The 16,513-nt window shown below is 38.4% G+C and overlaps 3 protein-coding genes across 3 annotated transcripts in view; all 3 read right to left on the reverse strand.

The window, feature by feature from the left end:
• The window catches only part of LOC116700750 (organic solute transporter subunit alpha), a 4,816-nt gene extending 3,445 nt beyond the window's left edge, over positions 1-1,371 (reverse strand). Inside the window, exons 1-3 of the mRNA XM_032534184.1 lie at positions 1,109-1,371; positions 648-799; positions 424-497 (exon numbers count right to left, since the gene is read on the reverse strand). Of these exons, the coding sequence (XP_032390075.1) occupies positions 424-497; positions 648-799; positions 1,109-1,187 (305 nt within the window). The 5' untranslated portion in view covers positions 1,188-1,371. The remainder of the gene's footprint in view (positions 1-423; positions 498-647; positions 800-1,108) is intronic.
• Positions 1,372-2,771: 1,400 nt separating this feature from the next.
• Positions 2,772-9,732, reverse strand: LOC116700751 (palmitoyltransferase ZDHHC20). Its single transcript, XM_032534185.1, has 13 exons — positions 9,586-9,732; positions 7,755-7,781; positions 7,567-7,661; positions 7,263-7,383; positions 6,598-6,667; positions 6,139-6,171; positions 5,863-5,983; positions 5,111-5,243; positions 4,883-5,009; positions 4,529-4,615; positions 4,353-4,432; positions 4,164-4,210; positions 2,772-4,082 (listed from the first exon to the last, which is right to left on the reverse strand). The coding sequence occupies exons 1-12, from the start codon at positions 9,701-9,703 to the stop codon at positions 4,167-4,169; spliced, it is 1,056 nt and encodes a 351-aa protein (XP_032390076.1). The 5' UTR covers positions 9,704-9,732; the 3' UTR covers positions 2,772-4,082; positions 4,164-4,166.
• A 2,512-nt stretch (positions 9,733-12,244) lies between these two features.
• LOC116700806 (choline-phosphate cytidylyltransferase B) lies at positions 12,245-16,421 on the reverse strand. Its single transcript, XM_032534280.1, has 8 exons — positions 16,087-16,421; positions 14,973-15,072; positions 14,468-14,584; positions 14,112-14,263; positions 13,920-13,998; positions 13,690-13,832; positions 13,383-13,571; positions 12,245-12,570 (listed from the first exon to the last, which is right to left on the reverse strand). The coding sequence occupies exons 1-8, from the start codon at positions 16,294-16,296 to the stop codon at positions 12,349-12,351; spliced, it is 1,212 nt and encodes a 403-aa protein (XP_032390171.1). The 5' UTR covers positions 16,297-16,421; the 3' UTR covers positions 12,245-12,348.
• Between the last annotated feature and the right edge of the window lie 92 nt (positions 16,422-16,513).

Here is a 16,513-nt window from a genome sequence, read left to right on the forward strand (position 1 = left end):
ATTTTATTATGGGTCAATTTGGTTGAAATTGGAATTTGGAATGAATCTAATATTTATGGTATAAAACACATTGAAACGGGTCAATTTGACCCAAGGATAACACAAGGGTTAAAAAAATAACCGAATAAAGCTAAATGGAGGGGAACAACAACGGAAGATAGTGATTTCTATTATAACCTGGAAGCTGACATTTCAAACAAGATAACAGTAGTGATGATTTCCCTGCAAAGTGAGATCTAGCTCGGGTCACAGCTATTAGAAAACAGATATGAAACAGACAAATTCTGGTCACTGGTAGTTTTCGACTTTTAATCATATTATATATTACATCATATTTCAGCTATTTAGAAATATCAATGAAAGAAAGACTTTACTGTATGAGTGAATGTGTATTAATTTAGGTGGAGTTGAGAGAAAACGCACCAGTTGGACGTCATGTCTGTGATCATGACTGCCCTCGGGATCCACATCCCAAAACAAGCCATGGTGGCAATGACCTGAAACAGAGCAATAATGTGCAGACTTTTTTTCAAGTGGGCCTTACCAAAGTTCTTAAAACAAATATAAAGTGGTTGATAATGATTGTTGTCCTATTGGTTTTAGAATTGTCAGCAATGTTGTAACCCAAAACAGGCCCAAATGCTTACTGGTGCTGCACCATTTATCCAAATGATGGTTGTCTTCTGGGGGTGGGGCAGCTTTTTGTAAATGTAGACACACTGCTCCAGGTACAGCAGCAGGGAGACGGCAGACATGAAGGTGAGCATGGAGTACAGACACAATCCAAACACATCTAGCTCTAATGTAAAACAGAGAGGGGATCAGATTATTTTATAGTACAAAAAATATATTTATGAGACACACATAATCACACACAAACAGCACAACACAGATTTAGCTTGGGTTAAAAAAAAAAAAAAAGGTGTGGGACATTGTCATATTTTTTGAACAGAGGAAAATAAAATAAAAATAAAGCAATATCATGTGGACTCTAAAACACACAGCTGCATGCGTGACACTGCTGAGTGAGCTGTTAATGTCATTAGCTCAGATTGGCTGATAAGGAAACATTATCAACAAGCAGGATGTGGGAATGTGGGTCACTTACGCTTTATCACGTCGATAGCCAGCGGGGGCTCTTGTAAACAAGCTGGATCAATGGTGCTGTTGAGTTGAGATTCCTCCATGGCATGCAGATATTCCTAATAGATGAAAGAAATCTCTCGTTTTTTTTAGTCCTTGTAGAAATGACTTAAAAACTGTAAAACCTGATAAAGTCTAATTAAAAAAAAGTGTGTTTCTCATTACATTGCAATGTCTGCTGTGCATTCTAGTAGCACATTTAACAGCAAGTGTACTTTTCCCCTTAGGTGACTTTTAAGGAGTGAAATGGTGGGATGGCACCTTAAGTTTACGAGAACACCTCCGTAAATCCTAACTGTCGCTCATTCATTCACAGACTTAAGTCACAGTAATTCAAATAATACAAAGGTCAGAGTTTTAGCTATAAGTGAGACCCATTAAGTGTGTCAGGAGAGCTGAACTTTGACAGGGTTGTTTCCTACACAGTAAATATAAAATAATTTAAAAAGATAAAGACATTTCTTTTAAGCTCAAGCTATGAGGAATATCAGTGCCTTCAGTCCACACGCAGCACTTCTAAGTCAAACTACATTATTTTCTTTACATTTGTTTGTCATTATTGTGTCACATCATGTCCCCCAGCTATCTGCTGAATCTGCAGGATGTGACTACTGAATCATTTTTAATTATTTACCCATGCAGGCTGAGGTTGATAAGGTTGGACAACATGCATATGAGGGACATGAGGGCATTATGATCAGGTTTAAATAAAAGACAAATTAACATTTTCATTTATTTCATTAAATGTAATGTAAATGTAATAGAGATTCACCTTTTACACACAATTAGTCACTAAATGCTAGTTAGTTGGAGAGGTAAAAAAAAAAATGGACTGCACTCTGAGAAAATGTGTGTGGTTGAGTGTTGCTGAGATTGTCCTAACACTACTGGACTTAAGGAAAAATGTCAGTATGACATTTAAGTGGCTGTGAAAATGTTAAAATTTAAAATAGAAAGTTTAAGATCTATAATTAGAAAAACTTGGATAGTCTTTTAAAAAGAAAGCTATAAAGGGTTTACGATATCTGTTGCATTGTTGTGGAGAGGAAAAAGGTGAATGACCTCAGTGCCATTCACCTTTTCCCGGCTAATCTTGTCCCCAGTAATCCAGTCAGTCCTCTGTTTCACAGTCAAATACAAATTTTTAATTCTAATCATTTGTTACAAATCACAGCACACCATTGTGGAAAATGATAAAAACCACAATGTATGGTTATATTGCATTATCAGAACAATGAAGGTACATTTAAAAAAAAAAAAAAAAAAAAAAAAAAGAAAACTGCAGTTTTGGACAGAGCTAAATACAACTGGGGGTGTATTAAGCCAAGTTCGGTCAGTAAGGTCAGTTGTTAAACTACGGTTAGATTCTGTGCGTACTTGCCTAGACAAGCAATCAGTAACATCTAGACACAATTATTCAGTCCGCTGATCACTCAGGCAAACCCCACACTATGCATCATACATCATTTCCACTGAAATGATGAAAACGTCTGCCAGGAGCACAGGGAGGAGCACTTCCGATGACACTAGCCTAGTTTTTAATTACTGGTATAAAAAGTCAACCTTATCTATCCTGGTTCAGGCTCAAGGACACAGTGGATTGAAATTTTACTGAATGTTCTGACAACATCTTTTAACAGTTTTATTGGTTTAATTGCGTGTGTTTACTTTCAAACAAATGTTATTAAACTGTAAAAGCAATAAAGACTACATACGTTGGCATTAACACTCAAGACTGATCAACTTAAATATAAATATGTACTGTTGCAAAGGATTGACCATAAAAGTGAAAACATTCTGTGAAAAAGGACAATGCCCATTTAAATAACAAAATAAAGACAACAAACAATTTCAATAAAATCAATACACTGACAGACAATTCAATTAATTTATAAAAACTTGAAAACAAATAAATTACAAATATTTATAGTGCAATGAAAATGGCCATCTCATTGTGATCTATTGATTATGTGTCAAACAATTATTTGAAATTATAAGAAACCACCATACCATTTTACTATCGTTAAAGTTGATTTGGGTCTCACATTATATCTTGGTTATAGCATAATATTGAATGTAAAGAATAAATATCTTAAAAGTGTAAACAGAAAGACCTATAATAGTTTAAATCATGTAAACTGTAAATTAGACCTGGTACTGACTACTGGTCTTAATAATTGCGTGTGACACACACACACACACACACACACACACCACACACACACACACACACACACACACACACACACACACACACACACACACACACACACACACACACACACACACACACACACACACACACACACACACACACACACACACACACACACACACCACACACACACACACACCACACACCACACACACACACACACACACACACACACACACACACACACACACACACACACACACACCACACACACACAACACACACACAACACACACACACACACACACACACACACACACCACACACACACACACACACACACACACACACACACACACACACACACACAATGCTTGATTAACACTGACAAAGGAGGATTCTCTAGTGATTAATCCATGTATATGAACACAGAAAATGTAGACATGCATTGGCTCAAGATGGAAAAAGCAGTCCCAGAGTTTTTCAGATGCAATAATAAACACATCTGAATCTCTTTGGCTCAAAACAAAGACAAAACCTGTGAATCACCTCTGCTTCAGACCGGTGCAGTCTACGTGCTCGCTGTACAGTTCCCTTTTACATGAGAACAGTATTGTTGGGATGCTGGTTTAAAGCACGCTGGATGAAGGATGGTCCATATAATGTACACACAAAACATGTGGCTTGAGGCTGCACTGTCAACTCAAAATGATGGTGGAGAATGGCTCCAGAGGTGCTGATGCTCCTGGCTTAAGGCATCATGATTTACTGATGTACCTGCAACCTGCAGCAACAGCCAAGTTACAAATAAACACAGTAGGACAAACCAGCAAAACTTAACAATATTCATGTCATGTTCACATACCTGCTATGGCTCACTCTCCATTCTCACCGCGACTATCTGGCTTCCGTCTGAAAGGACAAGTAGGGACACAAAAGATTTTTCAGGAAGTGTCAAAAAGGATTCATTTGTGAAAGTATTTACAAAAACACTGAAAATTTGAGCCATAATGCAAAAAAAAAAAAAACATGAGAAAAGCCATCCACAACTAACCACTTTTCTCTTTGCTGTCGTCTGCTGTGCGTTGTATATTGTTACCGAGTACACAAGTGTTGGCCTCCCCATCAGCAGGGCTGTAATCAAAGATGCATTAGAGATTAACAACCAGCAAACAAACCTAAAAGGAAACTGATTCAATATTCAAAAAAAAGAAAAAAAACAATACTAGCCTTTTGCCATTTTGCTGGAGGACACTGTTTGCTTGTTCAGGATCTATGTGCACCAATCTGGTAACAAAGGAATGTCCATCTCCCAGACTGATAACAAAATAGATAAAGTCAGTATTAGTAAACATGTTAGCATTGGATGGATTCAGGGTGAAATGAACTTTTGGGACAAAACTCATTTTAAAATAGCTTCAACACTAATGATAGAAAGGAAGTTCATAAGTCTTCTAATACAGAGCAAATCCTTGAGCACAGTTTAGGCAGACAGTAGCGCATACATCAGCGCTAATTATTAGCATCATTGTGATTGCTATGGTGATTGATAGCTGCAATTATATCCGCTCAGAGTTGACTCACCTTGAGAAAACAGGAAAGAGCCAGTACTTCCCTTGATCGCCAAACACCTCAGCTGCATTCCGGCTAAAACCCAGAGAAAACCCGTTTTTGTCTGGACCGTTTGCGAAGACAGGACCCCTAAAAGCTTCTGAAAATGGATGTAAAAAAAAATTAGTCAGTCAGTCAGTAGTGACTTTTTAAATGATGTAACCAGCAGTTCATTTAAATCAAACATTTATTTATAGCTACCTATAGTGGTCCTGTTCTTTCCAACAAGCCACAGATGGTAGCTGAGAAGGGACAGGATGCTGATAAAGAACAGAGCAGCCACGAAAAACAGAAACAAGATGTGGAATTTGGCATGCGTGTCAGGCAGCTGTTTCTTCAGAGGGGAAGAAAAACAACAAAAGTCTTAGTCATGTCAGTCTGCAAGATTATTTCCTGTTCTCATATCAAGGTGTGCTTACCCAACAACTGACTGCAGTAAAGAAGAAAGCAATTTGTTATTTTGTGCTCTACATCTTGTCTTTGCACAGCACCGTATTATGCGTGTAGTATTATTTTGTTTTTTTGTAGAACACAATATACTCCTTCACTGTTGGGACTACGTGACAGGAGCCATTGTCTCATGCTAAGCAGTACGCTGAAGAGGATCTCCTGATAAGTGATCGCATGACACACTTGTGCAACACAGTGACACATTTGTAAACCAGTTGATCGAGATCTTACAACGCAATCATCACATGCCTCACCACAGCCGGACTGCACTGAATGTTATCATTTCAGAATTAATTTGATTTTTGTTCAAAATGGCAACATTTCTAGGTTTACAAGAAAAATCAATGGTTTTTAAACCGAGGCCGATGTTATCAGTAAAATGGGACTTAAAATAATCTACAACCACCTTCAATAAACTGCGACCAAAATAAGCATTCACACCCACAAGAGATTGCTGATATAAAAAAAGAAAAAGAAAAAAAAGATGAAGTTTCTGTACTCACGGTCCAGAATTTGATGAAATACTGGATGACTGTAGCACAAATTACCACACAGTAGAGTGAGGCATAGGCCAAGAACAACACAAAGAACTTGTAGTTTGAGAATCCAACACAGTTATTCACCCTGAAGGAGAACACAACATGAGTAATGCTTATCGCTCTACGTTTTCTAATAATAATAAAAAAAAGATAATTTGCTGGCAGACAGCAGGGCAAGCAAACTTCATCATGATGGAATTAAAAACAGCTTAAATGAATAGTTAAAAAGAGAAAGCTTACCAGGGGCAGTGATGGTCCATTTTCAGCACACACCTTGAAGAGTGAGAATAAGGAAAACATACATCCTATTAGTACCATCTAGAAGATGTTAACATCTTAGAGATTTGGCTGATCCATTTACCCAGAAGCATTCACAATACATGAGCAGATATAGATGGAAGAGAGTACATGCACAATATTTAAAAATGAAATGTCAAAATGTATGCTTATGTTGTATATCGAAAAATGGATACAAATGATATTTGAAATCCCCAAACACTTTCTGTTAACCACTTATTGTCTAACAACACAATTGTATTTTTTCTTCACTTTCTGTTCCCAGAAGCTGCAGTTAATGTTTTATTGAATATTTTGAGCATAAAATTGGAGTGAGAATCAGTTCAAATGCATCTGCCCCTTTGGGGAAAATAGTAAAAAAATGAAAATGATGAACCTTAATTATACAGTGTGGGCACTCACATCTCACAGGTTGAGCAGTGATGGCAGCGGTCAGGTTTGACAACCTGGCAGTGGTCGCAGTATCGAATAGCTATTTAGAGAAAATGTGAGCATAATTATTAAAGTACACAGTCGTGGAGTATGTCAGGTGGCAGATACTTAAACATATTAAAAATTCCAGATGCATTTTTCTTTTGGTTAGAAATGTCCTGCTCTTTTACATCTTTCAACCACAACTTCTCATTAATTATATAAGATGAATAAAAGGTTGAATATAAATATGAGGGCACTATTTTCATAAAGTGTCTTTTGAAATGTCCCTGAGAGACCAAGTAGGTGAGAGCATGATTGAGTAGAAGAGCCAGATGTGGCCTGTAGAGAAATAGGAGTACCTTTTAATACATGCAGTTCAATAAACACATTACAGATGAGCCTGCTGTGCATTAGCAGGGACGATCCTTGACTACTTTCTTTTATGAAGATATAAACAGTGTTGCACTTGTATCCAAAAAGGGGAAGACAATGTAGCAACACATTTATGCAATTTCATTTGAGTCAATGATGACAATGGAAAAACAGTTACTTAACAAGTTAAATTCCCTCTGGTGGTCGGCTTTAAAGCAACTACTGGGCATTAAAATCAAAAAGTCAACCACTGGGTTTTGCTGCTTCGGTGAAAGCCTCACCTCCTCCTGCTGTGCGCGTATACACGGGTAAATTCCTTGCCACTTTCTTCAGAATCTCTTGTTGTATCTCGGCTCGCTCCTCTCTCTCATACAGTTCCTTCTCTGCTCTGGGCAGACCAAACTGACAGAAGGAGAAAAAGACTGGAATCAAAGACTGCCTGATAAATAACAAGCTGTAAATGTCTATTGGACAGTCATGGACAATCTGTACATGTATATTTTCCAAATCTTACCTTCTAAACATGAAAATAGTAAGTATTCATGGAAAAACCTTTATTCTCATCATCTTCTTTTTTTGGCTTACCGCTTTTGAGGGGCTGGCTGGTCTGGACCAGATAGTTTTCCAGTAGGACCATATAAACATGGCAAGGAAAATGTGAAAGATGACCAAATAGCTGACTGTTGAGAAAAAGAAAAAAAATTGGGTTTGCATGGGCACCTCTGACATAATCGTTGCTATGAATGATGAGAGGAAGTGTGGGTATTACTTACTTCGTTCTGCATTATTTGGGATTGTATCTACATAAGGAAAAGACAAAACATATTAGTAAGCAGTAGTGAAAGCCCTATACATCCCCCACCGCACACCCACACACCACCCCTTTCTCACACCATGTGGCAGCAGCCTGGCACGGCCAGCAGTGACCCACCCATAACAGAGAGCTTTGTTTAAGCAGCAGGGATGTCCCTGTCCTGACCACAGCCGCTGAGTTACGGACATAACTACAGTATGACTACAGTCTGATCATGGTATCAGCAGTTTCAGGCTCCAACAAACTATAAAAACCTAGTGTGAGTGCAGTGGGTGGAGGCAGTGCATGTCATAGCATGCACAACTGATCAATATATATTTGTTAAAAAAAAAAAAAAACCATCTAGGGCTGCAACTAACAATTATTTTCTTGAATAATCGATTAGTTGTTTGGTCCATTAAATTTCAGAAAACAATTGAAAATGTTGATCGTGTTTTTCAAAACCCAAAATGACGTCCTCAAATGTCTTGTTTTGTCTACAACTCAAAAGATATTCAGTTTACTTTCATAGAGAAGCAAAGAAACTGGAAAATAGTCACATTTAAGAAACTTTTCATAAATAAATTAAAACCGATTAATCAATTGTCAAAATAGTTGGCAATTAATTTAAAAGTTGACGACCAATTGATTTATCTTTGCAGCATTAATACCATCAATACTCATGTAAGCTGAATTGCTTCAGACTTGCTTGTTAAAGCTTGGATGGTCACATTTGATTGTGAGAGAAGAGAAGGAACCCATATCCTCTGCTGAATGAGTCTGTTTACAGTGGTGAAACTAATGATGTAATGTCTAATCTCTTCGTGTGAAACAATAACTTGTCTCTATGTCTTTGTCTGCATCTACTTGATTTATTTTACTAATTAATGACCACAGCATGGTTTTTGTTACTAGTGTTAGGTGATGGTGGTTAGGTGGCTTGCTCCTTTAACAGAAGGCCATCATTACAGCTTCCCATAGACATTAAATAACATAATATATCACATCATATCCTTTGGTTAAATTATAGCTATCCCTTATTATGGATATTGGTTAACGTTAGGATTTTACAGCTGGCTCCCAAAGGTTTATCCAGGTTTATCCACCACTTAAACAACAATTAAAAACAATATATATATATATATATATATATATATATATATATATATATATATATATAGGCATCATCATTAGTAAAATGTCAACTTGTGATCAATTAAGATATAAAATATAAACTCAAAAAAATGCATGCAATATACTGTAAATGTCAGAATAAGGTGGGATAAATAACAACAGGAAATAACTTGGACAGTTTGAAACCGTGAAAACAAGGTAACGTTATCCTTTAAAGGAGGTTTTAAATTAGAGAGCTACCGTCCATTCATTTACAATATAGTGCATATTCAAAACAGAATTATATAAATATAAAAAAATCCTGCACCTACATTCCAGTTAACTGGCTTTATAATTTCTAACGTTACGGTGCATTACAAGTTGTAATTTATCTATTATCGATCTATCATGAATGAGGAAGTTATTCATTGATGACTGGATAAGAAGACTGTCTTTCTCTCCCAATCTTATTATATTAACGTTATAGTCATGAAGGACGTAGCATGTCAATGGTTAAAAAACCCAACAAAAGTATATAATGGAATATTTCCCTGCTGTTTACGGGTGTACAGTGTGCAGCCAGAATGAGTTTAAAGCTCACTTGAAGTGGCTCATCAAAGTTCGCTACCCCGAAACTGTTAACGCATGCAGATGTCTGCCCCGCGACAGCTAAACACTTCTAAAGTGAGAGTACTTACAGACACAGAGCTCCACGACGTAAGCGTAATAAGACCAACCGACAACCAGGTTTATAAACAGCACAGGTACCCAGTTCAGAGCCCGTGTGCAGCACTTTAGTGCATGAGAGGGCGCCATCTTTAATCTGCGGGACAGCTGATGGTGACGTCATATTCATGGATTTAAATATTCGAGACGAAGACGCTACGAGAGCGAGATACTTCACTGAGGCGCAGCATCCACGTGCGGCATGCGCAGGTGTGTTTGAAGCTCTCAAGCGTCCCGCGTGCACTTTGATTGTAATTGAAATGCTCGGTGGATACATTATATTCATCACACTGCTCAGACGCTAATGCACAATTACAGACCAAAGTGACACCCTGTTATAAGTACCTTTAAACTTGCTAACCAATTAGCATACACAAGTCGGACATCTTATCCCACTATCTTTGTTTGGCTGTGTCAATGATCTCTTTCTTGAATCATATGCTTTTATGTCTGTATTAATAACATTCAGAAGAATTAGAACAACTCAATTTATAGTAAGTAGAGTAAGTATGTTAGTTTAAAGAGTTGAGTTAAAAGCTGTACTTATTGCCTATATGTTGGCCACTTGGGGGCAGAGGAACGCCACAATAGTATGTTTTTATGACTACACTTAACTCCTTTCACATTACAAATAGTAATTTGATCTATTTTATTGTTAAAATAATATTGATCAGAGCAGCGTAACCCAGCAATAACTGATCTTTTTGGCCACCTGGAGGCATCGGAAACAAGTTGTGAACACAACATTGACATATAATAAACTTTTGTGTATGGTGAATTCTTTAGCGAACAATTAATCATGCAGTTAAGGAGCAACTTTTAGTTTTTACTTTCAGTGAATTTGCAAAAAAACAAACAGCTAAATACTGAGCTGAAACTCGCCACGAAGCGTTGGTGAGCTGCATGGTTGGGTGATATTTCTCTCTTGGTTCATCTCTATGAGGGACTGGTCTGTGTACAAACCTGCATTCGTTTTATAAGGATTTGGATTACAGCCACTTTAAGGACCCATTAAAGCAGCATTTGGACTGTTTAAAAGGATGTATGGCCATTATCCTTCAGAATTTGTCTAGTTGTTTATTCTGAGGAGTGCCAGGAATGTATTGCTTCGAAATTACAAACGGTGCATTTTATCTATTTATAGTAATATCCACCTGTGTATTATGTTCAGTACATATCAAACTGTAAATCTTGTTCACAATACTTGTTATCTATATATTATATTCATAGGACAAATCTATCTGTAAAATTCTGTTTATAATAGTATTCATTTCTATATTTATACACTACTTATCCATGTCCTGCACTTATGAAACCATTGTACATATCAGGGGTCATCAACTATATTTGTCAGAGGGCCAGAATTTTACCAGACAGTCTCCTTGGGGGCCGGACCCTTAAATAAAAAAAAAATAAAAAAAATAAAATGTTGGTATAACATTATGATTGATGTTTATTGTTAATACTTTTTCCATTTTATTACAAAACTGAAGGCCTTTATGAGTCAGGTTCCTATCACCTATACCACAGACAACCACCAGGGGTGATAGATATTTTGCCTCAACTCAATTAAGTCAATTTTACTTGTAGAGCACTTGAAAAACAAACACCGAGGAAGTGACAGGAAAGGGTCTCTTAACAGAGGTAAAATGGCACTCTCAAAGGCTATGAAACGCAAAGTTGATATTGAAAACAGGTCCTTCAATGATGACTGGACTGAAAAGTACGCATTTATCATGCCAACCTTCCGGAATGCCTCACCAGTATGCCTAATTTGCAACGAAACTGTTGCTGTTGCAAAAGAATACAATCTGCGCCGTCACCACCACACTAAACATTCAAATTTTAAGATTTCATATCCTGAGCAGTCAGAGGCGTGTCAGAGAAAAATCGCCGCACTGAAATCTGCCTACTCCCACGCAAGCGGCATTACTACTCGAACTTTAACTGATCAAGAGAGAGTAGTTTGATTTTGGGGTGTAGCCTAAATAGAGTCATAAATGGTGGTGATTACTGAGAAGAGACTCAGTTGTTGCTGCTTTTAGTTGCTTTAATAGTGTAGAATAGGCCTACATATTTTCTCTTTGATCCTCACAATTTTGGAATCCAGTCGCGGGCCGGATCGAACGGCTTGGCGGGCCGCATTCGGCCCGCGGGCCGCCAGTTGATATCCTGCACTTACTGCTATTGCACTTCTGGTTAGACCTAAACTGCATTTCGTTGCCTTGTACCTGTACATGTGTAATGACAATAAAGTTGAATCTAATCTAATCTAATCTAATTTTTCAACTGTTTTAGCACCCATTTGGCCTGTCTCCTTTAGACCCATACAATTATCTTAGAATTACTTACCCACCCCCCATATTTACAGGAAGTGTGTTTCCGTGTAAGGTAGTAAAAGACAGGGACTATTTGGTTGATTATCATTCAGTCTGAAATGAAGATAACTCATTATTACTCAATTACTGATTCCTGTATGGGCATTTTGAGTATGTGTTATATACTCAACATATCAAAGAGTAACAAATGACAGAAGACAAATAACATTCAAGTATACTTTAATGTTCTATTTATTATATTTACTATCTATATTTTATTTTCAGTGAAGAAACATTATATACTGTACATTATGATATGTTGCACTTTAATAAACCTGTAATAAATTATTTCCTTTTATTTCCTCCATGTTAATGAATAGCCTCTTTGGACATATTATGTACTATATCATGATGAGCTCATTGTACATATGTGGAGGCAGCTTTAAGAGAGGAGCGTGTGGCCTTTTTGGATGAGGAGGGGGAGGAAGGAGGGGAGAGAGAGGAGGAAGAGGCGAAGGCAGAGGAGGAATCCGGAGAAACAGAGCGTCTTCTGGTGGGGCTACTGCTGGGGGAGCCACGGGGTGAAGAGTAAGGTGACAGGGCCTGGAGCATACGCCCACTGCGCTCCTGTATCACATGCTAAACAAGGACCGAGACAGAAGAAAGTTTTACTGTGTTGAAATGTTGTGTTTGCTGTTTGTTGCAGGCTACTCGCTTTCACCCAACCTGCCATTTGTACACGTCAGGTATTTCCCACATTAGCTAGAGTGCCTTTTAGCATTGTTCAAAGAATGGGCAACAATGGTATTGTGTTAGGTTAAAATCATTTGAATTCTTAATTTTCCACTGTATAAGCCAGTGGTGGTCGGATGATTTGTTGCCCTCTGTAAATTTCAGCCATTTTTGATTGCACTGAAACTATGGAGGGACAACTATTACATTTTAATCAAAAAGAAAACAACAAAACATGATGATTCTAAAGCAAAAACTTTTTTTCTATGATTTGTGGGTTGATTTATGGACATGTGTCTGCAATGGAGAAACCATCAGAGATACTGTTACCCCCAATGTAAGTTGTGTTGATTCCAGGAGTGTGTGTATCCTGTCTGAGTTCAGATTTGACTGAGTTATAACTGGGTTAAAGGTATGTAAGGGACGTTCCAACTACTTTTAACCACTTCCCCATGTTGCTCCACTTAATGGTGCCGCAGGCAATTGCCTATGTCCCTATACGTGTAAACATTTCAATTTATGGTTTTAAGGGGGTCATGTGCAGAACTATTTTGTGGCCAGAAGCTGTGACTTACTGAAGTGTCCACTGGTTGCCTGGCAACGACTAAACCAACCAAATTATATAACTTCTGATCTATCAAAATAATATTAATGTGCCACTTAACACAACCACACCTAATGTGATGTGTTTATGTGGATTAATGTTAAAGTGTAGGTACCCAGGCTCCGTCAGGTCCGAAAAGCTCCAGAAAGTTGCTGATGAATTCTCGCGACTTCTCCTCCCACTTGTGGATGAGGTCTTGGCTCTTCTCTTCTACTCTGTAGACAAAGTGTTTGGACTTTTCCTCCACCGTACGGACTGTCTCTTTCATCTTGTCCACCTGGTCCTGGAGTCGATATTTTTTCTCCTGTCAGTTAAAGACAAAGCAAGTGACCATCAGTATATTTGTGATTTTTTTCTGTATTGTTTGTTACAAAAACATCCATATTCCATTTTTTAAATGAGATTAAACATAATACACGAACATTAATGAATCCAACGTTCAGATCTCGGGCTGTGTAGCCTCTTTGCAGGTTGCGTCGAACATAGATGTCATAGTCACGGACGATACGAGTGATCAGATCAGATGTGGAGATGCCTTCTGTCCTCTCAGTGGCCACGAACATCCCTGACATTTAAACATAAATGATTCTTATTCATTCACGTCATGTGAGAAATGACAGGACTTACATTTATTATATTCATTCATGTTCACCTGCTTCCTTGATGTGTTTATAAACATCCTCTGATCCAGCAGAGGTGTAAGGGATATCATCATGCGCCACAAAGTCAATCTGTGAGTGTAAGATTGCAGTGTTCAGACTGATTGAACACCAGGTATCTTTTGCTGTTGTCACTGAATGACATTGTGAGAGGCTGTGTGTCCAGTGACTGCGTGACCTTTAACCTTATGTTTTTTGAGGAACTCTGTGGAAAGGGTCCAGGGAGCGTCCCGCACCACCTCGTCAACGTAACGGCAGTGCCTCAGGGCGTCGTAGCGTTCGTCCTCTGTCATCACCGTATAGCCCTTAAACTTGTGGGTGAGTTCGTCGCTGCACACTAGGGTCACAAACACAGAGACGTAGAAGATGGAAGTAAGGGTTAATCTGGAATTGCTAAACTGGGAGCTTGTTGTTAGGGATGTTGAACGTTTTTTAAAGGCTATTTTATTCTTAGATTAGTCTTTTATGTTTAGCTGTCAAAAACCCATTCATTTACACGCTGTCTAACTTTTCATCACTGGGAGTGAGATCTATCCGTTACCTCCTACTATCAGCTGTGTGTTGGGGAACACATTTTTGGCCTGCATCAAAGCTCTAGCATGCCCCGAATGGAAAAGATCAAAGATCCCATCAGCGTAGACTCGCACCGGACGATGAGCTACAAGATAGGAAATACAACAACACGCCTTTAAATAACAACAATGACAATTAATTACGGAGATTTACTGATGTGGCATTTTGAAGCTGATGCCTATATCTGATGAGCCATTAAAGATCTTCATACTTTTAATCTGTTGTTAGCTCTTTAGTCAAATGGCGTGAAATATCTCTGGAGAAATGGATAATGATAAGACCAACCCTGCAATCATCCAAATAATTAGCAGTAAAACATTATCATACTGATAGTTAAATGACTTTTTGCAGCTGATATCAACTGATACCTGATAATGGCTGATGATAGTAAATCTCCCACTAGTCTTCCCTTATTCCTCTCACTTGCATGACATTCATTTGAAATGGAAACAAAAACTATTGAGAAGTGTGACCTGGTGTGCCCCTCCGTGCTTGGGCAATGGTCAACTTCTCGTGGGGAATCTCTGATTCACAAATTGTAGACTTGGCAAAAGCAGCTGGCTCCCGCAGAGCCTGAATACAGAGGGAGCAGAGGAGGGGGAAAAACCCATGTTAAGTTTTAACAGATGCTGTGTTTTCACAATTAAGTTCATCCATCTTCAAAAACACTTATCCTGCTCAGGGTCTCATCATTACGTGTCAGGAAAAGTATAAACTAAATAAGCTGACATCACACACACACATGCACACACACACTTGCATTCATGCCTTCGGGCATTTGTAAAGTGTTCAGTTTACCAAAGTACCCAACCTAACCTGGATGTATTTCGAGTGTGGGAGGAAAAGGGTTTACTGGTAGTCACGGGCCGCTAGTTTTTTTATGAAGACAAAAATACTGCAACAGCGTCATTGCAGAATTTAGAATTACAGCAATGCAAATGTAACAGTTTGGTCATGGGTTAATTTCAATAGGGCATTTATAAAGTATTATAACTTTGCAGGTTGTCACACCCTGGTAAAAAACAACAAAAGAAGATATCATCAAAGCCAGATATGCTTCGATGATATCTTCAAGACAGATGTGAAGGATCTCAGCACACTGAAGTAATGAGCGTCTGCATACAGTATATGGACTTTGTGCTGTGTGTTGATACATATACGCAGCTTTATCTGCTGTGTTGTAAGGTATACTTTGAACTCTGATTCCACTGGAATGTCTGTGTTAAACTGTTTAATTAACCGGCTTACATTTTATTTTGAAATCATCAGCACTTAGTGAATTCTAATACGTTTTGCCATCTATGCGTTCTGTCTCTTAGTCCTTATAGTTAGCCATGATTTAGCCACTATATTGATGACATAAACGTGAGTCATGGCTCACCCAGCTACTCAGTTAATTCTCCACACCCAGGCACAAGCCACATAACAACAGGGGAAACAAATTACTTCTGTAATGTTTAAAGCCCAACACATAATAACCCAATCTATAAAACCTGACTGTTAACGTCATGAACTTGTACCTATGTTCTTATTTCCAGTGTCTTCACTAATGGCGGCCACATTTCATATTTACAGAGCTGGACATACCCTGCGAGGGCCTCCTCTTGGGTTCTGCGGGGCCTGTTGTTGCTGGACGTTGCTGCCACTGCCTCGGCCTCGTCTCTTTCCACCCATCCCAGATGTTCTGCTTCCTTGTGTTCTAACAACGTCACTGCAACCACCTGCTGCTCCTCTCAGCTCGCACAGTGCACACACAGAGATTTCTAAGCCTGTGTGTGTTTTTAAGTAATGTCTCATCAGCCTGCCTGGCCGTGATGACGGGAGATTGTAGTGAGCAAAGTTCAAGCCACTCTGCTAAAGGTATTTAGAAATGTAGCTTGCATTTGTCATCAATACTGAGCTTGTGAGAACTTTCTTCATGTGTTAACATGGAACTTGTAGCAACCGGATGGGCAATGTTACACTTTTAGGAAACTCCATAAACTGTCCATGTAACAGTCCAGTTAGAAGTGAA

This window comes from Etheostoma spectabile, chromosome 13, assembly GCF_008692095.1.
Source record: "Etheostoma spectabile isolate EspeVRDwgs_2016 chromosome 13, UIUC_Espe_1.0, whole genome shotgun sequence".
Lineage (NCBI taxonomy): Eukaryota > Metazoa > Chordata > Actinopteri > Perciformes > Percidae > Etheostoma > Etheostoma spectabile.

Coding starts and splice junctions, on each gene's coding strand:
- LOC116700806 (XM_032534280.1), bottom strand. CDS start 16,296: ATGAGACATTACTTAAAAACACACACAGGCTTAGAAATCTCTGTGTGT. Junction 15,073..16,086: donor CAAGAGGAGGCCCTCGCAGG/GTATGTCCAGCT, acceptor CTCTGTATTCAG/GCTCTGCGGGAGCCAGCTGC. Junction 14,264..14,467: donor CACACAGCTGATAGTAGGAG/GTAACGGATAGA, acceptor TTGTGACCCTAG/TGTGCAGCGACGAACTCACC.
- LOC116700751 (XM_032534185.1), bottom strand. CDS start 9,703: ATGGCGCCCTCTCATGCACTAAAGTGCTGCACACGGGCTCTGAACTGG. Junction 7,662..7,754: donor CCCAAATAATGCAGAACGAA/GTAAGTAATACC, acceptor TTTTCTCAACAG/TCAGCTATTTGGTCATCTTT. Junction 4,433..4,528: donor CTCCAGCAAAATGGCAAAAG/GCTAGTATTGTT, acceptor CTTTGATTACAG/CCCTGCTGATGGGGAGGCCA.